Source organism: Labeo rohita, chromosome 17 (genome assembly GCF_022985175.1).
Source record: "Labeo rohita strain BAU-BD-2019 chromosome 17, IGBB_LRoh.1.0, whole genome shotgun sequence".
In the NCBI taxonomy this organism is placed as follows: domain Eukaryota; kingdom Metazoa; phylum Chordata; class Actinopteri; order Cypriniformes; family Cyprinidae; genus Labeo; species Labeo rohita.
Window position 1 is genome coordinate 30,261,228 of NC_066885.1, and position 23,761 is coordinate 30,284,988.

General features: G+C 41.3%; 2 protein-coding genes across 7 annotated transcripts in view; both read right to left on the reverse strand.

Moving 5' to 3' along the window:
• daam2 (dishevelled associated activator of morphogenesis 2) overlaps positions 1–23,761 on the reverse strand; it is a 149,567-nt gene that overhangs the window by 113,229 nt on the left and 12,577 nt on the right. The gene's annotated exons all lie outside the window — the stretch shown is intronic.
• LOC127180198 (E3 SUMO-protein ligase ZBED1-like) lies at positions 7,197–11,254 on the reverse strand. Its single transcript, XM_051134188.1, has 2 exons — positions 9,282–11,254; positions 7,197–8,678 (listed from the first exon to the last, which is right to left on the reverse strand). Exon 2 carries the CDS (start codon positions 8,668–8,670, stop codon positions 7,795–7,797), a length of 876 nt encoding a protein of 291 aa, XP_050990145.1. The 5' UTR covers positions 8,671–8,678; positions 9,282–11,254; the 3' UTR covers positions 7,197–7,794.

Consider the following 23,761-nt stretch of genomic DNA (forward strand, 5'->3'; position numbering starts at 1 on the left):
ACTGCTTTGAATATTAATTAAGCTTGCTGTCCTTAATGGAGGCTCTAACCCGAGGCTCGGCTTGAGCGCCGAGTTCAACCCCCCATTGCAATATTACCTAGAGGGAGAATAACAGAAATAGAGGAGAAGAAGGGAAGTTGGAGGGATGCCAGAAGAACTGACGCTGGGACGGTGCCATGAGAGCTGCTTATATAGGCTCGTAATGATGATTGACAAGACTGAATGATTAGGCTCCTCCCGAACCTATGTTTGGAACTTCATTTAATTGTCAATTTTAAATGACACAGAATAGGGATTAAAACATTTAACACATATGAATAAAGGTTTGTTTAAGAACAAATCTCAGTGCAAGTGGTCCATTAGATTTGCTTTGTGGCGCCACAAACCAAGGCAAGGCAACCCCAGTCAGATTTAGTCACATCCCACTCAGTTTCACCATTCAATCCTCTTTAACTGGATCTGCAGTTATAAATGCACTCTATACTTATTCCAGGTCAAATTAGGAAAGATCATATCCCTGCAGTTCCCTACATTGCATCTCTGACCCTTTGATTTAACAGAAACAAAGAGCCTTATATGTTTGTAGAGGGTGAAAGCCTTCTTTCTCCTGAAGGTGAAGTGGAAAGAGGAAATGCCGGGCTGAATTTTCTCCATGTGCTGCTTGAGTGACATCCAAAGGCTTGAAGATAAAGAATGCATAAGGCTTGCTCCAAAGCCTGCTCCAAAGCCCACAGCTTCCAAAACATCTCCGCGTTTATATACTGCAGCATATTACCCTGGTAACCTGGCAGTAAATCAAGGCCTTACACTAGAACACAGTGCTTCTGGGAAGAAAAAGAGATGCAACACCATCTTAAAGACATGTTTTTCCAAGAAAATATGACTGGTGCTTGCCCATGCAAAACTCACCACCACAGTATTATGAGTGGTTTCTTAATGGCCTGAGCAAATGGCACCAATTATTGAACACAGTGTGTGCATAATTATTAAGTAAGTCAATAAAATGGGCGGTAAAAGTTAAAAAGGGCCAAAAAAAGAAATATAATGTGCTAAAACGGAAAATATTATTAAATGTCCACAAGAAGGATGCAATACTATAGAAACTGCAAATTTTGGGACGTGACTACTGGACAAGAAATTGGAGCAGCAAATAAAAAATAAATAAAAAAAATAAACAAATGGTTGTAAAGAAAAGATTTTAACTGCAAAAGACTTAATTAAGAATTAAGGTGAAGAATTAGGTGGTAACCCACAAATTAAACCATCAAGAACCATTTAGTCTCCATTGTCAACAATTTCCAGAACTGTAATCAAAAATTTCTTGTCCAATGGTCACACTTTAATTTCACAGTTTCTACAGTATTGCATCCTTCTCACGTGCATTTTATTTAGTCGTTTGTTTGTTTGCTTGTTTGTGTTTGTTTATTTACTTACTTATTTTGTTTAATAAAATTTTTATTTATATGATGATTTATTTATATTATTATTTATAAATGTTTATTTATGTGATGATTTCTAAAATGTGATAGGGAAAAAGGCAACGAAAAAACTGACAAAGGTCAGAACTGTTATGATGTAGATTTTTGAAGTGCATCCGTCATAAATTAATCCATTACTGTTCCTACATAATCTGTAACAAATAACAGTGGTAAAATATCTATTTAGGAGTCTTAGACCTTTCCAACGATATATAGTTTGTCATGATTACAATTTATTTGTAATATAGTGTAGCAAACTTACGCGTCCCTCTGAGGAGACGGGTGACAGTTAAAATGTTAAAACAGTTCCAGGGCCAGAAAATTTATGCTTACTCTTCATATATATTATTAAACATCAATATACGTAATTTTAAAGGCAAGAATCTTCAACAGAATTGACTTTCATTCCTATTGCCATTTACAGTTAATTTAAATCCTCCCATCTACCTATTTTTAATATAAATATGATGAGCATTTACTTGTGGGTCTTCCATGTCAACCAGAGGTCCCCCTTAACCATTTTACCCATCCAAGTGCACACACACAGTAGTGAACACACACACCGTGAACACACACCCAGAGCAGTGGGCAGCCATATTGCTGCAGTGCCCGGGGAGCAGTTGGACAGTTGAGGGTTCGGTGCCTTGCTCAAGGGTCTCACCTCAGTTGTGGTATTGAAGTTGGAAGAGAGCGCTGATCATTCACTCCCCCCACCAACAATACCTGCCGGTCCTGAGAAGCAAACCCGCAACCTTATTGAATTTTCCATATTTATTTTTTACACTGTGTTTTACACTGAGTTTTTTAAAATATTTCTAAAGTTTTTTTGTTTTAATTTTGATGATTAGAGCTTACAGCTCATGGAAGTAAAAAATCCAGTATCTCAAAATATAAGAATATTTCCTAATATCAATCAAAAAATGGATTTGCAAAAAAGAAAATTTCAAGTTTTTTAAAGTATGTTCATTTATGTACTCAATACTTGGTCGGCAGCACATATTACAGTAAATGACTTGCTCCTAGCACAAATTACAGCATCAGTGAAGTGTGGCATTGAAGTGATCAGCCTGTGGCACTGCTGAGACACTACTGAGCCTTCAGATTGTCTGTATATTGTTGGATCAACTGTTTCTCATCTTGCTCTTGAAATTATACCATAGATTCTCAATGGGGTTCAGGTCAGGCATGTTGGCTGACCAATAAAGCAGAGTAATATCATGGTCAGCAAACCACTTGGAAGTGGTTTTTGCACTGTGGGCAGGTGCTAAAGCCCTGCTGAAAAAGGAAATCAGCATCTCTATAAAGCTTGTCAGCAGATGAAAGCATAAAGTGCTCCAAAATCTCCTGGTAGATGGCAGCACTGACTTTGCACTTGATAAAACACAATTTCCTACTTTGCCTACCCAATTTCTTCCTTCCAGTCAACTTTCTATTTAATATGCTTTGATACATCACTCTGTAAACAGCCACCCCATTCAGCAATGACCTTCTGTGACTTACTCTCTTTGTGGAGGGTTTCAGTGATTGTCTTCTGGACCATTGCCATGTCAGCAGTCCCCATTATTGTGGTTTCAAAGAATAAGAGATACACAGAATTTATACTGTAGGAATGGACATTTAAAGAAACTCAAATGTAAATATTCTAATATTTTGAGATACTGGATTTTTGACTTTCATAAGCTGTAAGCTCTAATCATCAAAATTAAAACAAAACAACTTTTAAAATGTTTTACTTTACATGTAATGAATCTAGATTATATGAAAGTTTCATTTTTTAAAAAATAAGCTACAATAAAAAAAATGAACTTTTCATGATATTCTAATTTTTTGAGATGCACCTGTATATATAGTGAATGCAAAGTATGGCGATATAAATGCACCTAATGTAAATACTTTGTTTAAGTGAAACAAAAGACGAAACAAATATGATGACTGTTGAAATGCATCATTAGAGTCTTTGAAAAGAATCCATAGTGTCATTATTCGGCTCCAGTCAGTTCAGTGTTGATTCAGTTTATAATTTATATAAATTCCATCAGGTGTAAAACAAATTCACTTCAGCTATAAGCAGCTCTACAATCTGATTCAGTTAAAAAAGTAGTTCTGGAGAAGACAATAGTATCTTTATTCAGCTCAGTTCGGTTAAAATAAGTCTTTATTAACTGATAATCTGTTTCTGTAATCATTAGTTGTATTAAAAGGAATAAATAAAGGTGTTCTACTGTTTGCAGTGTCATTTCACCTGGAAACTACAGGGATAGCCTAGTTACTATGACACAAGTTGGAGTCCATTTCTGTACAGGACTTTGTTTACCTCTGCACTTCCTGGATGCAGATAACTGATATTCATCCTGAAAGAGAAGTAAACAGCAGTCAGGGAAGCTCTGGCCCAATCAAGCCAGGCATGTCCTCAACCACTCCAAGCTTAAAAGAGGTCACACAAGTACTTGTAGTACAAGTCCTTTCAGAGAATTGTGTTTTCATAATAGACACACAAAAATTACAATAAAAATGGTCACACTTTAGTTTGGGGACCAATTCTCACTATTATTAACCAAAACATGAATGTTAGACCCTATATCATCTAAGCTCTTAAAAGAGGTGTTTCCAGAAGTCATAGATCCTCTTCTGAAAATTATTAATTTGTCATTGTCATTAGGTTATATTCCAAAAACCTTTAAACTCTCTCATTAAAAAATAAATAAATAAATAAATAAATAATAAAAAAAACACAACTTGACCCTAAAGAATTAGTTCATTCAGATCGATCTCAAATCTCCCTTTTCTATCAAAGATACTAGAAAAGGTAGTATCAGTATCCTCACAACTATGTTTATTCTTAGAGAAAAAATGGCCTGCTTCTTCTTTTAACTGTTGCCCTGATGCCACTGAGCACCACAACAGCCAGGCACAAGAACAGCTTTTCTCTTAGGTCATATTCCACTTAAATAACATTTCAAGACTGCATATCTATACATAACTTCTCAAACATGTTCATCTGTAAATTTTTGCACATTTGCACATTCATGTTTCTGTCTATTATTTTTATTTTTTCATTTTATTTTTTTAATTTGCTGTTTATTCTCTTTATTATTAGTGTTCTGTTTCACTATATAATATGTATGTCTATCATATGCATGTCTGCACTATGTCTGTACATTTTCTTTGCACTGGAAGCTCCTGTCACCAAGACAAATTCCTTGTATGTGCAAACACACTTGGCAATAAAGCCCTTTCTGATTCTGACTTTTGCCTCCTAATAAGCTGCTTATTAATTGTTAGGTAGTTGTTAAGTTTAGACATGAAGTAGGATTAAGGGACCTAAAATATAGTCATGCAGAATAAAGCATCAGAATCAGAATCAGAATTAGCACTGCAGCCACAGTGCTGTTCATGATGGTGAGGGGGGGGTGTTTCTCCTGAAGTCCACTGTCATCACTACAGTTTTGAGCATGTTGAGCTCCAGGCTGTTGTGACTGCACCAGACAGACAGCTGCTTAACCTCCTGTCTGTAAGCAGATTCGTCACCATCCTGGATGAGACCGATGACCGTAGTGTGATCTGCAATCTTCAGAAGTTTGACAGAGGGGTCTTTAGAGGTGCAGTCATTTGTGTTGAGGGAGAAGAGCAGTGGGGAGAGAGCGCAGCCCTGGGGAGCTCCAGTGCTGATGGTGCGGGTGCTGGATGTGAGTTTTCCCAGCCTCACTAGCTGCTGCCTGTCTGTCAGGAAGCTGGTGATCCACTGACAGATGGAGGTGGGTACAGAGAGCTGTGACAGTTTATTCTGAAGGATATCTGGAATGATGGTGTTGAAAGCAGAGCTGAAGTCCACAAACAAGATCCTTGCATAGGTCCCTGGTTTGTCCAGATGTTGAAGGATGTAGTGCAATCCCATACTGACTGCATCATCCACAGACCTGTTTGCTCGGTAAGCAAACTGCAGGGGGTCCAGCAAGGGTCCAGTAATGTCCTTCAAGTAGGCCAACACCAGTCTCTCGAATGACTTCATGACCACAGATGTTAAAGCAACAGGTCTGTAGTCATTAAGTCCTGTGATTTTTGGTTACTGGGTACAGAGATGATGGTGGAACATTTGAAGCAGGATGGGACTATACACAACTCCAGGGATCTGTTGAAGATCAATGTGAAGATGGATAGCTGGACAGCACAAGCTTTAAGGCAGGCTGGAGAGACACCGTCTGGGCCTTTGGCTTTCCTTATCTTCTGCTTCCTGAAAACTTTGCAAACATCACCTTCACAGATCTTAAGGGCAGGCTGAGAAACAGTAGGGGGAAGGGAGGGGGAGGGTGTTAATGGCTGTGTTGCGGGACAGTCAGGGTGGGTGCAGGGTGTCAGACCAGTCTTTTGTTTTTCAAACCTGCAGTAAAACTCATTCAGGTCATCAGCCAGTTGTTGATTGTCCTCAGTGCTGGGGGATGGGCTCTTGTAGCTGGTGAAGACTTTCAGGCCATTCCACACTGATTTTGAGTCATTGCTTGAAAGCTGTTTTTTTTAGCTTTCCAGAGTAGTTTAAATTTGCCACTCTTATCTCCCTATTCAGTGTGTATTTGGCCTGTTTGTACAAGGCTTTGTCCCCACTCCTGTAGGCGTCCTCTTTGGCCTGTTGAAGCTGTTTGAGTTTTGCACTGAACCAAGGTTTGTCGTTGTTAAATGTTAAATAAGTCCTGGTGGGTACACACATGCCCTCACAGAAACTGATGTAGGATGTCACAGTGTCAGTGAGCTCATCCAGGTCAGTAGCTGCAGCCTCAAAAACACTCCAATCAGTGAATTCGAAGCAGGCTTGTATATCCAGCTGTGCTTCAACAGTCAATCTCTTTACAGTTTTTACTACAGGCTTAGCAGATTTAAGTTTCTGCCTGTAGGCTGGTAGAAGATGAACTAAACAGTGATCAGAGAGTCCCAGCGCTGCACGGGGGACAGAGTGGTATGCATCATTTAAAACAGTGTAGCAATGGTCCAGTATATTGCTGTCTCTGGTGGGGCATGTGATGTGCTGTCTATACTTGGGCAGTTCACGGGTGAGATTTGCTTTATTAATATCACAGAGAACGATAATGAAAGAGTCCGGGTGTGTGTGATCTGATCGGCCAACAGTTGTAGCACCGCACTTACATGCGCGTCAGGAAGAATATACACACTCACCAGAATAAACGAGGAAAACTCCCGCGGTGAATAAAAAGGTTTACAGTTAATAAAGACAGCTTCCAAGTTTGGGCAGCACATCTTCTTTAAAACTGTCACGTCTGTATACCAGCCTTCACTGATATAAAAACATAATCTACCGCCTCTCGTTTTCCCCGACGACTCAGTGACGCGATCCGCTCTGAACAGCTGGAAGCCCGTTAAATGAAGCGCGCTGTCTGGAATGCCTGTTTAACCAGGTTTCCGTGAAGCAAAGTGCAGCAGAATTATAAAAGTCCTTGTTTGTGTGGGTGAGGAGTTGTAGTTTGTCTGATTTATTTGCAAGAGAGCGGAGATTAGGGCTGGGCGATATGGCAAAAATGTAATTTCGATCTCGATCATTTTTCCCCATATTGAACGGTAACGATATATATTTCGATATAAGCTGTTAATGCTGCCAGCTTTAAAAGAGTATCCCAACAATGACTGAAGCCACAAAAATGAAAGGGTTCATTAAATTACATTTTAAAGTATAGTTTATTAACAAAAACAGATGACAGATTTGGCCTTAAAAATTAAAAAAAATAAATAAAAGTTGTGACAAAGTATGGTAAATCAGTAAATGTACAAAATGTAAACATAAAATTATTGTAAAAACACAATTTATAACAGAATTAGACCACAGTGTCTGACTTTAAGAGGTAGGTCAAATGTGCAAAACATAAAATTATACAACTTCTAGCTAGTGAACACAATTTGTAAAACTTTCACATTATTATCTTATTTATTTTTCTATTTTTTGCCAGAAAAACTAGTCTGTAAACAGTGTCTGGCATTAAGAGGTACATTAAATGTGCATAATGTAAACAAAAATATTCAACTTCTAGCAAGTGCACACAATTTGTAAAACTCTCTTTTTGCCAGGAAGACTAGTCTGTGAACAGTGACTTTAAGAGGTACATTAAATAAAAGGTAAACAAAAATCAATTTCTAGCTAATGCACTCAATTTGTAAAACGTTTACAGGTTTTTTGCCAGAAAGACTAGTCTGTCCACTGTGTCTGGCTTTAAAGCTGCCCTGTTGCAGCACACAACATTACCACCTGTGCTAAAAGCGCGCTCTGAGGGTGAGCTGGTGGCAGGAATACACAAGTAACGTTTTGCCAGGAGGCTCACTCTGGGGAATGTCGCTGCATTGATCTTCCACCATACCAGGGGGGGTTGGTCTCACTGTCTGCATCAGGAGCTTGCAGGTAGCTGTTTAGTTCAGTTTCAATAGCCTGCTGTTCTGTGAGACCAGATGTTGCAGCAGACTTAGTGTAGGACTTAAAAAAGCTGCCCAGTGTCTTCTTCTGCAGTTTGGCTGGTGTAGCATCAGCACCATCACTTTTGCCTCCTCCCAGTGCAGTGGATGGGAATTCAGGAGTAGCTTGCGATGTGCTCTGACATTCATCCAACATCTGAGCCACAGCTCTGGATTTTACAGCCTCAAGCTTGTCATCTTTGATGTAGCGTTTCTTAAAACGAGGATCAACAAGGGATGCTATGCTCAAAAGGTCATCAGTGGCAGCATTGTCATATTTCTCATTCAGATAGCTGATGACAGAAGCCTTGATGGTCTTTGTGAGTTCTGAGTCATCAGCTACAGGTTTCAAGACCTCCTCATTGAAAAGATGCAGTACAGGTTTCAGGTATGACACACTCACATATTTTTCACCAGAAAGGGCATCAGTGAAATTAGCAAGTGGGTTTAGAGCCTTGCACACAGACTCCAGAACCTCAATATCCTGCCATGAGGGAGCCAAGTGCCTTGTTTTTTTATCAGCTGATAAAACTTTTGCAATGGCCTTCTCCTGCTCTAGCACTCGTGCTATCATTGCATGGCGTGACCCCCACCTGGTCGGTGATTCTGTGATCAACTTGTGCTTTGGCAGCTTGAGCTCCTCTTGAGTGGCCGCTAGTTCGCGTTTCTTTTTCCACGAGAAGGAAAAAGCACTGACCACTTTTTTGCACACACCCATGGCTCTTTGGATTCTCTGGTCTCTCATACTCCCCTCTGATGATGAAGAAAACAGTATAGGCACATGCTCAGAATCTTTACAAGGCAAAGATTTTTATAAAAAAATACTTGTTTGTGATGATAAAAAGTATTTTGTTGACGATAAATTACAATGTTTTGAGATTTTCAAACAATAATGAGAAACAACATTTAGACCACACACACTAGGGCTGTCTTTTTATCCCACAATTCGGAGTTAAATAAAGGCTATTTCACACTGCCCCAATAAACTGACATAATGGCTTAAGCATGCAATGACAACAAAAATGGAATGAATTATGAGAAATTATCACGTTATTATTGTAGAACAGATGCATTACTCACTTTTTAAAACATTAACGCCATGTAACATACTTAATATATATGCATATTTATTAAATAGCGTCAAGCAGGTCTAGACGATCATTTATTTATTTATATCTGCCTTTACAGCGCACAACCACACGCAAGTTGGTGTTTGTTAGGGCAGTGTGAATACAACAGCATTTTCTAAATTATGCAGTCAAACGTGATAGCCTTAAATGCTGTGAAATCGTAGGATATGTTATAAATCCTCATATGCTGTTTTAGCACTTTAACTTTAGTAGATGCTTAACTTACCAATGGCTAGATGCAGCCGGTGACCAAAACACTGCAGGCGAGTCCAGTTTTAAAGTGAGACAGCCTTAACAATGTTTGCGCCGTTGTCCGTTGTAATGCACACCTGGCGGTCCTCGCTAAGGCCCCAAGATGCGAGTGCATCCTCCAGACCCGCAGAAAGTACTTCCGCAGTATGGTCGTCTGGAAAATATGCAGTCTGCAAGCATCTTGATTGCAGACCCCAGTCCTCGTCGATGTAATGAATGGTGAGGCTCAAATATGGCTCGGATGTGCGGCTGGACCATAGGTCGGTGGTAGTGGCAAAGTATCTCACGTTCCTTAGATTATTTTCCAGCTTTCCGCGGCACTCTTCATACAGCTGAGGTAGTGCGGTTTTGGAAAAGTATTTTCTGCCAGGGAGTTCGTACCTGGAGTCAAGCACTTTCACTAATTTCCTAAACCCGTCTTGTTCTACTGTGCTTAGGGGCATCATATCTTTCGCTAGAAAGTTAGAAACGGCCCTGGTTATATCCTTGCTCCTTTTGGAACACCTTTCATAAGGTGTAATGGCCACGAAAGACGACACGATCGATTTCTGCTTTGGTACAGCCCCACTGCTAGCCCTGCTAGTTGACGGAGTAGCATCGGCCCGCATTTTCATGCTTTCAGTGTGGTCGTTTGGGTGATGCTTTTTTAGGTGATGGAATAGGTTGGTTGTGTTGCCAGTCTTGGTTTTCACAAAACGACGACATATTTTACAGATCGTTTTAATCTGTGCCTCGTCATTTTTCAGATAGCCAACCACTTCCATATAACGGAATTCGTGCTACCTTTTTTGTCGACAATTTCAACATCTTTGGATAATAACTCGAGGTTAGATTCACTTTCGTCGCTGCTTCCACTAATTTTTTTGTCGTCCTGGTGTCAAGTTTGCTTCGCAAAGTGCGGTAGGAAATTAACTTTGACGTGCACGGCACGCGCAAGCTGCACGCTGATTGGCTGTTGTCGTATTGTTCTGCTGTGTGATTGGCTCTTAGATTAATCCATATCGAGCAAAAAATGTCTAGAGCTTATCATCGTTATTAAAATAAAATAAATCGCGATTCGATATGATATCGTTTATCGGCCCAGCCCTAGCGGAGATTCACCAGATGAATGCTCGGCAACGAAGTCCTAAGACCACGCTGTCGGAATTTCATGAGCACGCCGGCGCACTTCCCTCGCTTGCGTCGCTTGGAGCACTTGTATAGGAACGCAGCCCCTTCGACTAAAATGTCCAGTAAAACGTCTGAATGTTCAAACGTTGGCAAAAAGTTATCTGGTGTGCTATTTCTTATGTCCAAGAGCTCGTTTCTAGAGAAGCTGATCGAAAAACGTTGCTTAAGACAGGACAAACAAACAAAAACAGTAAAAGTACGGAGGGGCAACAAACCGAGGCAGCCATCTGCGGCGCCATCTTGATCGAAGTCTGAGGAGCATATGGTGGTACTTGCTGTGCTGACTTTGTGAAATGTTTTGTGAACCCAGACTTACACTTGTGTTTTAGATGCTGATAAATAACTGCAATGGCAAAGAGGACTTACTGTTTCTCATTCATCTTTTTTATTAAGCATTTTATGTCTCGATTCCATTAATATTTAGTCTTTTCCTTCCAAAAAAACTTGTCTATAGTGTCAGAAAACTGATTTGTTGTCTACAACATCTGTGAATGCCAATCATAAAAGTTCCTAGGCAACCAGTAGCAGGAACGTCCACTTGTAAGCTGACTGCCAGCCACTGGCAACATGCAGCAACAAAGTTGCTGGTTGTGTGAACACACCTTAAGCTTTATTCAGCCTTACACAAGCTTTCCTGTAATCACAGGAGGTCACTAAGTTACTGTATCATGAACTCTACTGCCTGCACTCCCTTTGGATATTACAGCCTCACATTGCTGCTCTAATGCTGGTCTATTGCTCTATACATATATAATTTAAAGATAAAGAGTTTAAATCATGTAAACAGTAAACAGGTAAACTAACGGTTACAATGATAAATATTTCTCATGGAACAGGCATGCCAAAACAAAACACCGAAAACACACAATACTATGGAAGAAAATTAATGACAAATGTCTTTGAAACAAAAAAGCATGGTGAATTGCACTAACTGAAAAAAATAATGCATTGAATCAACAGTGCTTGCATTTTAATACCTTGTATTTTCAGGGCTTGCATTTTTAGGTTCTAAAATTTAACATAGTTGTTTATTTAAGCTGTGCATATTTCAATTTAAAATATTTCACACACATTTTCAAAACTAAAAGTTCATATTCACCTTCCAAAATTCACTTCCCAAATATTCAATCTAGGGCTGTGCAAATAATCGCATGCGATTATGACGCGCATCTCTTCAGTAATGCCGGTTCCGTGATTAGTCGTAAATTTCCATCACGTGCAGTCAGACGCATTCATTATGGAGCGGCACTCACTACAAAGAGCCGAAATTCACTGACAAGCCGCGCAATATCGCGTTCTTGCGCGGCTTGTCAGTGAATTTCGGCTCTTTCGGCTCTTTGTAGTGAGTGCCGCTCCATAATGAATGCGTCTGACTGCACGTGATGGAAATTTACGACTAATCACGGAACCGGCATTACTGAAGAGATTATTTACGCATGCGATTATTTGCACAGCCCTAATTCAATCTGCTTAAAAATACGATGTATAATATTCGACAGGCAAATTTCAGTCAATTTTACATCACTTTACAAATTCGCTTCCACAAGTTCAGTGGTTTAAACTCGTCAGAAAATTCGGCAGGAGCTGCAGGAATAGCAGTAGAGCACCGATGCACGATCTCCAGCTGCTGTCAGTCGCTCACCAGCAGGTGTCGCAAGCGGCTGTTGATGAAGGCCAAAGCGACCAGTAGTAATGCAAGTCATTCATTCACAAAAACTGATTTGCAGAAATTAAGCAAGCGCTAAGTAGAAGTTATGATTATCAGGGCCAGTATGTATATGCGGAAAAGCTGATTGTCTTTACGTTTAATTTAACATCTTTGCTGCTACTCGTTTACCCGTGCAGACTACATGTAATCAGCTTTCTCTAATGCAGAGGAGATTATAATGTTGTTTTACCCGACGCTGATGTACACAACTAACATTACATCTGACAAAGACATATTGCTTTCGGTTACTTAGTTTCCTTAATTTTGTATCATAGCTTGCGTGACATAGTGCTGTAAATATTGGGGTTTCCCTCATAGGTCACACTCCAGGATTCCCCAACGACGCGAAAGCGCCTCAGTGAAGTAATGCAGTGCTATAAGACCTTGGAGTACACTTTATTGGTGATGCGAACCAAATACAGACAAGCAAAAGTGGACACTGTGTATTGTAGCAACAAAATTAAACCGGAGAAAGATTTGACGTGCTCTCATCTGACAGTTCCACCGACTGGGTTAAAACGTCTGGTGTATTTTATTTAAATGACTTCTAAGATTTAAAATAACACACTGTCAAACTGTAAATCTTTTATTACTCATAGTGATTTACTACAGGTGAGATTTCGCCAAGAACTCCCTCCATATATGTACAGTACACAATTATTTTCTTAAAAAAAAGATCCCTTGAAATTTTTTTTTTTTTTTTTTTTTTTTTTCATGTTCCAAGACTTATTTACCACAGGTTAGATTTTGCCAATATCTCCCTTACAGTGTGTACATTACACAAATATATTTTTAAAAAAACTACAGTAATGCACCAAAAGTTGTTTTTTTTCTTTCATGTTCCAAAGGTTGTAATATGTTGCTAGCGTCAAGATTGGCTTACTACATGTGAAATTTTGCCAATATCTCCCTTACTGTATGTATTATTAAAAAAAAAAAAAAAAAGAGAGAGAGATTTTTCATGTTCAAAAGGTTGTAGTATAAAAGATTGATCTACTGTTTGTACAGTAAGAAAGATATTAGCAAAATTTCACCTAGTAAGTCAGTCGAGTCACTAGGAATGTACTACAACTTTAGGAACATAAAAAAAAAAATCTTTAGGTGAATTACAGTAATTAAGAATAATTATATACTGTATGTACAGTAAGAAAGATATTAACAAAATTTTGTAAATCAGTCTGGTCACTGGGAACATACTACATAATTTGGAACACGAAAAGCCTAATTTTGGCGAACATCGTTTTTTACTGTGAGGTAAATTTGCAGATGTCCCCTAAAGCTGCATCTGCGAATATGCAGCCAAAATCAAACCTAAAACTGATTTTATCACGCTTGGTTTTCTGTAGGAAAATGTGGGTTATGGGCTCATCTGCTTAACTGCACATAGTATAGTTTATTCATTAGATGGTGAATTTGATAATTTATTATGACTGCCTTCTTTATGGGAAATATGTTTAACATGCAGTTTTGCACGTTGTGTAACTTACGTTCATATTCTGATTTTATCTGCCTGTATATAGTTTGCATCATCAGTAAGGTATTATGAGTTTGGTCTTTTAATGGCTATCATTGTGTGAGCCCACTGAGCCACGTGATTTATTTATTTATTGATTGATTGATTGATTGACGGAAACTGCATGAAACCTTACGCGTTCATTCATGTTCTACATCTGCTTAACTGTAGTCTACATAGTTTACATTATCAATAAAGTGTACTCTGAGGACTTGTATCACTGCATTAGTTCATTGAGGAGCTTTCGGCGTCATTGGGGAATCCCGGGGTGTGACGTATGAGGGGAAACCCCAATATTTACGGTACAGCATCACACAAGCCATGATACAAAGTTAAGGAAACTAAGTAACCGAAAGCAATATGTCTTCATCAGATGTTAGTTGTGTACATTAGTGTCGGGTAAAACAACATAATCTTCTTTGCGTTAGAGAAAGCTGCTTACATGTAGTACACGGGTCAATGAGTAGGAGCGAAGATGTTAAATTAAACCTAAACACAGTCAGCTTTTCCGCATATAAATACTGGCCCTGATAATCATAACTTCTACTTAGCGCTTGCTTCATTTCTGCAAGTCAGTTTTTGTGAATGAATGACTTGCTTTACTGCTGGTCGCTTCGGTCTTCATCAACAGCCGCTTGTGACACCTGCTGGTGAGCGACTGACAGCAGCTGGAGATCATGCATCAGTGCTCTACTGCTATTCCCGCAGCTCCCGAATGTAAAATGCAGAATGTTCTGCCGATTTTGAACCACTGAATTTGTGGAAGCGAATTTGTAAAGTGAAATAAAATGGACCGAAATTCACCTGTCGAATATTATAAATCATGTATTAAACAGATTGAATATTTGTGAAGTGAATTCTGGAAGGTGAATAAGAATTTTTGAATTTTTGAAAATATGTGTGAAATATTTTAAATTGAAATATTCACAGCTTAAATAAAAAACTATTGTTAAATTTCAGAACCTAAAAATGCAAGGCCTGAAAATACAAGGCATTAAAAGCACTATTAATTCAATGCATTATTTTTTAAGTTGCTTTTCAACATGCTTTTTCATTTCAAAGACATTTGTCATTAATTTTCTTCTATACAATACCCAGTTTTTTCTTCCAAGTTACAGTGCGTTGCGAATGTATTCATACCCCTCATTTTTTCCATGTTTTGTTATGTTACTGCCTTACGTTAAACTGCTTTAAATTACTTTTTTTCCCACATCAGTCTACACTCCATGCAGCATAATGACAAACAAAAAGGATTGTCAAACTTTGTAAATTTATTGGAAAAAACAAAAAACAAAAAAACAAACCTGAAATAAGTACATTGCATAAGTATCATACCTTTAACTCAGTACATACTGTAGCTGAAGCACCTTTACAGCCTCAAGTCTTTTTGGGTATGATGCAACAAGCTTTGCACATCAGCATTTGGCAAATATCTGCCATTTTTCTCCTCACTTCTTCCCCTCTCAAGCTACTGTGCAGGGGATGAGCTTTGCCTGGTTTCCTTCAAGCATGATGCTTAGAATTGAAGTTAATCAGACCAGAGAATCTTGTTTCTTACAGTCTGATGGTTCTTTAGGTGCCTTTAGTTGTTTTTTTTTTTTTTTTTTTTTGTTTTTTTTTGCTAATTCCAAGTGTGTTTTCATGTGTCTTCACTGAGGAGAGGACTGAGTCTTGTCACACTAACATAAAGCCCAGATTGGTGAAGTGTTGCATATATCTCCATATATGATCATGGAGCTCAGCCAGAGTGATTCTCAGGTTCTTGGTCACCACTCTAACCAAAGCCTTTCTCCATAAATTCCTCAGTTTGGCCAGGAGGCCAGCGCTAGGAAGAGTCCTGGTTGTTTCAAACCTCTTCCATTAAGGGTAACAGAGCCTACATGCTTCTGTGAATATTTAATGCAACAGATTTTTTTCTGAACTTTTCCCCAGATGTGTGGCTTGATGCAGTCCTGTTTCTACAGGCAGTTTGGTTGACCTCAGAGCTTAGATTTAGCTGTAATATGCATTGTCAGCTGTTAGGCCTTCTATTAAGACGTCCGCCTTTCCAAATCATACCCATTCAACTGAATTTGCCACAGATTAACTTCACTTGAAGTAACATCTACAAGCAATTTGAATGCTCTGGAGCTACGTTTCCCAGATAAGGGTACTGTTGTATCTTTTGATCAACTCGCTGTTAACAATGACACACAGACCACAGAGATTATGAATGGACTTCTTTTACTTCTCATCAAACTCAACTCAGGTACAGGGCACATGTGCAGTACAATTGCGGGCGTGCCCACTACACAAACTGTGTGGGGGTGGCCTATAGGCTAAACCATTCACTGCATATACTACAGGTATGAATACTTACGCAATGGAATCATTTAAGTTTTTTATTTTTAATACATTTGCAAAGATGTTAAAAACCTGTTTTTGTTTTGTTTTGTTTTTTGCTATGCAATTGTGGTGTATTAAGTGTACATGTGGAAAAAGTCATTTAAACAATTTAACATAAGGTAGCAACATAAACATAAAAAAATGAAGTCCATACCTTCACAAGACACTGTATGTTCATAAGGGTTGTACTGTATGTTACACCTAATTTTGTTAAATTAATGTTTATTGCATTATTTCAGTATCATGTGTGTTACCATGATGGTTTTTAGCATTTGTGTGAATAGCACTGTGAACCTTCTATATACAGTATATTGTATATGGAAAAGTGGATTGTGATGAGCTTTGGTTCATCATGTGACTTTCTCATCTCCACCTGCTTTTGGTGGTTATCAGTGTATTACAAAAGTATTAAACAGATTACAGAACTTCAATAGGTTGGTATATTAACATTATATCAGTTAATGAAATTAACATATTTTTTACTGTAAAATTCTGGCAAAATTCAAGCTGCCAGTTTTTTACCATAAATTTTACAGAATTTTTTGTACGGTATGGGCTCTGAAGCAAAACCAGCTAAGAAGAACTTTTCTAATGTTCACTGTATAAAGGGTTCATAAATCAAGGATGAATTGACAGTCTTCATTTTGATGAACCAATGTTGATCCTTAAATTCCAAAATCAATCTTTTAGCTTATGTTTTCTATTATTGCATGAACCAGTTTGGCTTAATAAATGTTTCAATCTTTATACATTATGCAAATATTAGTGACGCATCAAAATTTCAGCTGAAATAGCTTAGGAGGGCTGAAATCATTGACCAATTTTGAAACACCCTGCCACCCCAAAGGAGCATTTGACAGAAGCTGGAGCTATGGGAAAAGCTGGAAAAGGGGTTGTTTCTCTCATGGACAGAGCAGGAATTTTCCCACAATCAAACAAATAAACAGAGCAGTGCAGGGCAGTGCAAAGACCCCTCTCTGCAAAGGGGGAGGGCTGTCATTGTGATAAAAAAAAAAAAAATCCATGCAGCTCTACAAAAGAAATTAGCAGAACAACAAAACACAACTGATCCCTGAAATTAATTACGATAGTATAATTACTACAAATACTGACACCGGCTCACACCCTTGCTCAGCTTCGGCACCGGGGCAATGGTGTTCGCGGTCCTCCTTTCCTCAAGAACAGGCTCACAAGTCACGGCAGGCGAAAACTTCCTATCTGCGGGGGGAGTTCTGACGTTGTTGCAGCTGACACAGTGGCAGGTGTTAAGGAACTCCTCCATGTAGTCTTCCAAGCTACGGCCATTTTGAAAAATTAATACTGTTGCTCTACTCAACAGACTGTTGCCAACAAACATTAATGGATGCAATTTACATTAATCTCCTTGATTTTGAGGGTCTGGTCTTCTGTCACAACTTCGTTGTTAAAAGCATACAAAGAAGAAGATGAAGTTCCAAAAATCTTTAATGATAAACACTACAGAGAACCCAAACAAGGCAGGCAAACCAAACACAACCATGACACTGACAAGACTGGAGGAACTGAACTGAAACAAGGGGAACTTAAATACACAGAGCCAACAAGGTAAATTAACGATGCACAGCTGAACAGATGTGGCTTATTAATTGCTTAATGTAGGCTACTAAAATAATTTAATTGAATTTAATAATAATAATAACACTATTAATATTAATAACATTTTTTTTTCTATCAGTAAAGTACTATTTACAGACAAGCAGAATAGCCCAGAATTTGAATGTAGCACGCTTAAAATGCATGTTTAGCTTTTTCCCTCCCTACAGAAAACAATTATAAAGAAAACATTTAACATTTTATATCACGCTCTTCTTATATTAACCCACGTAAGCTACAGTTTTGTGGGGGGAGAAAACGCTTAACGTGCGATTTAGCACTTTATATTCATATTCTGGGCTACTCTGCTTGTCTGTAAATAGTATTTTATTAACAGTAAAATTGTTAATAAGGTTAATAATATTAATAGTGTAATTTGTATTAATAGTAATTAATAATTAACGGCATTGTTTAGTGCAGGGACAGGCATCGTGTCAGGCATTCACCACGGCCACCCTCATCTGACACACCTCCGGTAGCACCACCCACTCGTTCTCAGTCACCCGAATTCTAACTCGCATCACCTGTTCCTCGTTGAGCCACGCCCTATAAATAGACACTCTGCCATTTGCTCATTGTCTGGTCTACCGTTCACATGCTGGTTCTCACTCTCCTTCCTTTGATGTCGTGGCGTGGCTCTAACACTGGACTATTGGACTTCAACAATCTACATACGCATTCAGTTAAGAACCTCTTTCACTGTTTGATGATCTGTCTTTTAAATAAGACGTAGTTTAATAAATTGTTGAAAAGTATTGCCACTCATCTCTCGTCTCCTCCATCCCCTTGTGTGTGCGTGAGTGTGACAGAAGACCAGACCGCTAACAAGAAATACACAGCATGATGCACCGAAACACCCGCCGCTACTAACCCTTTCTCCGAGCTGGTGAATGCCTTGAAGGCGGCGTTCCAACCTCCATCGACGCCGCCATCCGTCTCAGGATCTCCCATGGCCATGCCCCAAACGTTTGCGGGAGAGGCGGCTGAGTGTAGCGGTTTTCTGCTTCAAGTTAATCTCTTCATCAAGATGCAACCACAACGGTTCACCACCGAGGACGCTAAAGTGGCATTTCTCATCTCACTCCTAACCGGTAAGGCCCTGCTGTGGGCTAGAGCTATTTGGAATGCGGAGAATCCGATCATACATTCATACAAACAGTTTACTAATCATTTCACCGAAGTTTTCAGCACAGCAACAGGAGAACTCGCGACATCAGATCAACTCTTCCGGCTACAGCAGGGCACTTCTTCAGCGAATCACTACACTCTTCACTTCCGTACGCTGGCGGCGGCTAGTGGTTGGAACGAGAAGGCACTGCTCAGGGCTTTCAGACAAGGCCTCAATCCCGATCTCCGAGCTGCTATGGCACTGTATGACGACAGCATTGGATTAGAGGCCTTTCTGCAACGTACCAACAAAGTCGCCCAAAACCTAGCCGCCTGCCAGCCACCCATTACCGCTCCTCAGCCCGCCTCGGTGGCTGCTTGTCATCCAGTATCAGAACCCATGCAAATCGACTCCACACATTTGTCACGCGCAGAACGGAACCGCCGAATCATGAATGGACTCTGTTTGTACTGTGGACAACCTGGTCATCACCTCCGTCAATGTCCCATCAGACCCCCACGCCCCGTGGTGAGTACCCTCTCTACAGAGGTGGAAATATCTTCTCTCACATTGCTACCTGTAACCCTGCATACTTCTAATATATCTCTATGTGTTTCTGCGCTGGTGGATTCCGGCTCTTCAGGCAACTTCATCTCTCAAGACTGTCTGAATCAACTTCAACTGACTCGTCGACCCCATCATCAAGTTCTATCAGTAAAAACCATCCAAGGAAAACCATTGGGGCGTGGGAAAATACGACACTCTTCACCCATCATCACCTTGCAAGTCGGTCTGTTTCATTATGAGGACATCAAATTTCTGGTACTGGAGGATTCCACCGCCAGCATAATCCTGGGACGTCCATGGCTGCAACAACAACACCCGGAGCTCAGCTGGGACCCATGTGACGTTCTGCACTGGAGTGATTACTGTAATCAACACTGCTTGATCAAGGTACCCTGACCTTCTACAGATCCTCTCGTCCTCTCTTCCACTCGGATTGAAAGCCCGGATCAAGACTCCGTTCCTGAGGTCCCAGCTGAGTACATGGCGTTCCAGGATGTGTTCAGCAAACAAGCAGCCACCCAATTACCACCACATAGGCCATGGGATTGTGCCATCGATCTGCTGCCAGGGGCCCAGCTCCCCAAGCGGCGAGTTTACCCTCTGTCCATCCCGGAGCGCCAGGCGATGGAGGAGTACATCTCGGAGGCTCTAGCTCAAGGATTCATCCAGCCATCGACCTCACCGGCCGCTTCCAGCTTCTTCTTCGTGGGTAAGAAGGATGGGGGGTTACGGCCCTACATAGATTACCGTCAACTCAACTCCCAAGTCATTCAACAACCCTATCCGCTCCCTCTGGTCCCAGCCGCCCTCGAAGAGCTTCGTGGAGCACAAGTCTTCATGAAGCTGGACCTGCGGAGTGCGTATAACCTCGTTCGTATCCGTGCGGGAGACGAGTGGAAGACGGCATTCGTGACACCCTCCGGCCACTATGAATACCGGGTAATGCCGTACGGCCTCTCCATCAGCCCATCTGTCTTCCAAACGTTTATGAACGAGGTGTTCCGGGAGTTCCTCCATCGGTTTGTGATTGTCTACATCGACATCTTGATTTACTCCCGGAACATGGCCGAACATCGCCACCACGTCCAGCAGGTCCTCCATAAGCTCAGAGAACACTGTCTCTATCTCAAGCAAGAAAAATGTGAGTTCCATCGTCCATCAGTACACTTCCTGGGTTACATCATTTCTGCCGAGGGCGTGCAGATGGATCAGGGGAAGGTTTCAGTCATCCAGGAATGGCCTCAACCACTCACAGTCAAGGAACTCCAGCGCTTTCTAGGATTTGCCAACTTTTACCGAAGATTCATTAAGGATTGCAGTTCCATCACTGCGCCGTTAACCTCCCTCCTGAGGGGTAAACCGAAGACCATCAGCTGGAACCCCTCTGCCCACGAAGCTTTCCGCCAACTGAAGAAGATTTTCAGTACCGCACCTCTTCTACACCATCTGGATCCAGAACTTCCCTTTATGGTAGAGGTCGACGCATCCACCACTGGAGCAGGTGCGGTACTGTCCCAAGCGGTCGGTGAGCCTCCACTCCCCCATCCCTGTGCTTTCTATTCCCGAAAGCTGTCACCGGCGGAGCAGAATTACGACGTGGGAAATAGAGAGCTTCTCGCCATCAAGCTTACCCTGGAGGAGTGGCGTCATTGGTTGGAGGGTTCCAAACTTCCATTCACCATCATCACTGACCATAAGAATCTTCAATACATCCGGGAGGCCAAGAGACTCAACCCCCGCCAAGCAAGATGGGCTCTGTTTTTCACACAATTCAATTTCAAAATCACCTATAGACCTGGCTCTAAGAACATTTCAGCGGACGCCCTTTCCAGACTCCATTCCACAGATCTACCCGTCGAACCAGAGCCAATTGTACCCTCCAACCTAATCGTCAGTCCCATCGTTTGGGAGATGGACGAGAACATCCGCAGCGCCACCCTCCAGGAAGCTGCTCCGCCGGATTGTCCAGAAGGCAAGATCTTTGTCCCTCTCGCCCTACGTCAAAACCTTCTGGACACAGCTCATCGGTCTCTGGGCTCTGGACACCCTGGCAGCCAACGGACCCTCTCGCTCATACAATCTCGTTACTGGTGGCCCAATATGCGCTGAGATACCATCAGGTACGTCCACAGCTGCTCTGTCTGTGCCATGTCTACTACTCCTCGTCAACTTCCTACAGGCAAACTGGTTCCACTACCCATCCCACAGAGGCCCTGGTCCCACATCGGAGTAGACTTTGTGACCGATCTCCCGGCAGCCGAAGGTAACACTTGCATTCTGGTCATGGTGGATAGATTCTCTAAAATGTGCAAGTTTTTCCCCCTAAAAGGTTTGCCCACGGTGATGGAAATGGCTGAGATTCTGTTCCAACAACTATTCCACCACTTCGGCTTGCCTGAGGAGATTGTGTCGGACCGGGGACCTCAATTCATCTCTCATGTATGGAAGGCTTTCTTCAAATTACTCGGTGTTTCAGTTAACCTATCTTCTGGCTATCATCCACAGACTAACGGCCAGACAGAGAGGAAGATCCAGGAGCTCGGACGTTACCTCTGGGCATACTGTCACACGGACCAACACTGCTGGAGCAGGTTCCTCCCGTGGGCCGAGTACGCACAGAACTCCCTGCGCCAAGATACCACCGGCTTAACACCTTTTCAGTGCGTACTCAGGTACCAGCCTCCGCTGTTTCCCTGAACGGAGGAACCCTCAAATGTTCCAGCGGTAGACCACTGGTTTCGAGAGAGCGAGAGAGTGTGGGACTCAGCTCATCACCATCTGCAGCGGGCTGTACGACAACACAAGCGCTTCGCTGACATCCGACGGAGACCTGCCCCCGAATTCCAACCTGGGGACCAGGTTTGGCTGTCGACACGGGATCTCCGTCTCCGTCAATCCTGTCGCAAGCTGAGTCCCCGCTACATTGGTCCGTTCAAGATCCTGAGACGCATCAACGAAGTCACGTTCCAACTTCAGCTCCCATCAAGGTATCGTATTCATCCCACCTTCCACGTTTCCCTACTTAAACCTTGTTATCCCTCTGCCACAGTACAACCGGGAGCTGAAGTGGAGCCCCCTCCTCCGGAGATCCTGGAACCACCATCCATCTACACTGTCCACGAGATCCTGGGCTCACAGCGTCGAGGGGGCCGGTTGGAATATCTCGTCGACTGGGAGGGGTATGGACCGGAAGAACGATCCTGGGTCTCACGGGACGACATACTGGACCCCACCTTGTTATCCGACTTCCATCGAGACCATCCAGATCAGCCTGCCCCTCGCGGTCGAGGTCGCCCTCGGCGTCGTGTTAGGGCGTCGGGAGCCACCCCTGGAGGAGGGGGTAGTGTCAGGCATTCACCACGGCCACCCTCATCTGACACACCTCCGGTAGCACCACCCACTCGTTCTCAGTCACCCGAATTCTAACTCGCATCACCTGTTCCTCGTTGAGCCACGCCCTATAAATAGACACTCTGCCATTTGCTCATTGTCTGGTCTCCCGTTCACATGCTGGTTCTCACTCTCCTTCCTTTGATGTCGTGGCGTGGCTCTAACACTGGACTATTGGACTTCAACAATCTACATACGCATTCAGTTAAGAACCTCTTTCACTGTTTGATGATCTGTCTTTTAAATAAGACGTTGTTTAATAAATTGTTGAAAAGTATTGCCACTCATCTCTCGTCTCCTCCATCCCCTTGTGTGTGCGTGAGTGTGACACATCGTCAGTCCTGGAATGCCGATGTACTGCAGAGTTTAGCTCCAACCCTTAAAAAAAACTTCACCTGCCAGTGAATTGGAAGACCGTGGTTCCCCCTATCTATCGTCAATGGGTTTTTGACTTTCAACATGCTCATTAAGTCTAAAAGATCAGATTTGCAATGAGACAGAAGTATAATCTCTTTTTGAAAGTTTGGTGCCATTTCCTGGATTACTTTAGGGCAGTGGTCACCAACCTTTTTAAGCCCAAGATCCATAAACTTGCCTATTATGAACGACAAGATCAATCTATTGAAGAAGATTGTACTTCCCATTTGAGGCCTTTATTTAGTGTTTTAATTAGTGATCACCAATCATGCTAGTTTTTTTTTTTTTTAACTAGCAAACTGGCAGATTCTGATAGTGTGTGTGTTTTATTAATTTTTTTTTTTTAGCAAATTTATTTACTGGTTATTTGCTCTATAGAAAGCAAATTAGGCCTAAATCAGAGGCAACCACTACATTTTAATTACAATCCAAACTTGTTGCATGAACATGTTGCACGAGCAGTTGTTTTTGATTTGAATGAGACTGTATAATTTCAGGATTTAAAGCAAAACATAATAGTCTGACTTTAGCTTTGTAAAATGATATTACATAAAACGTAACTGC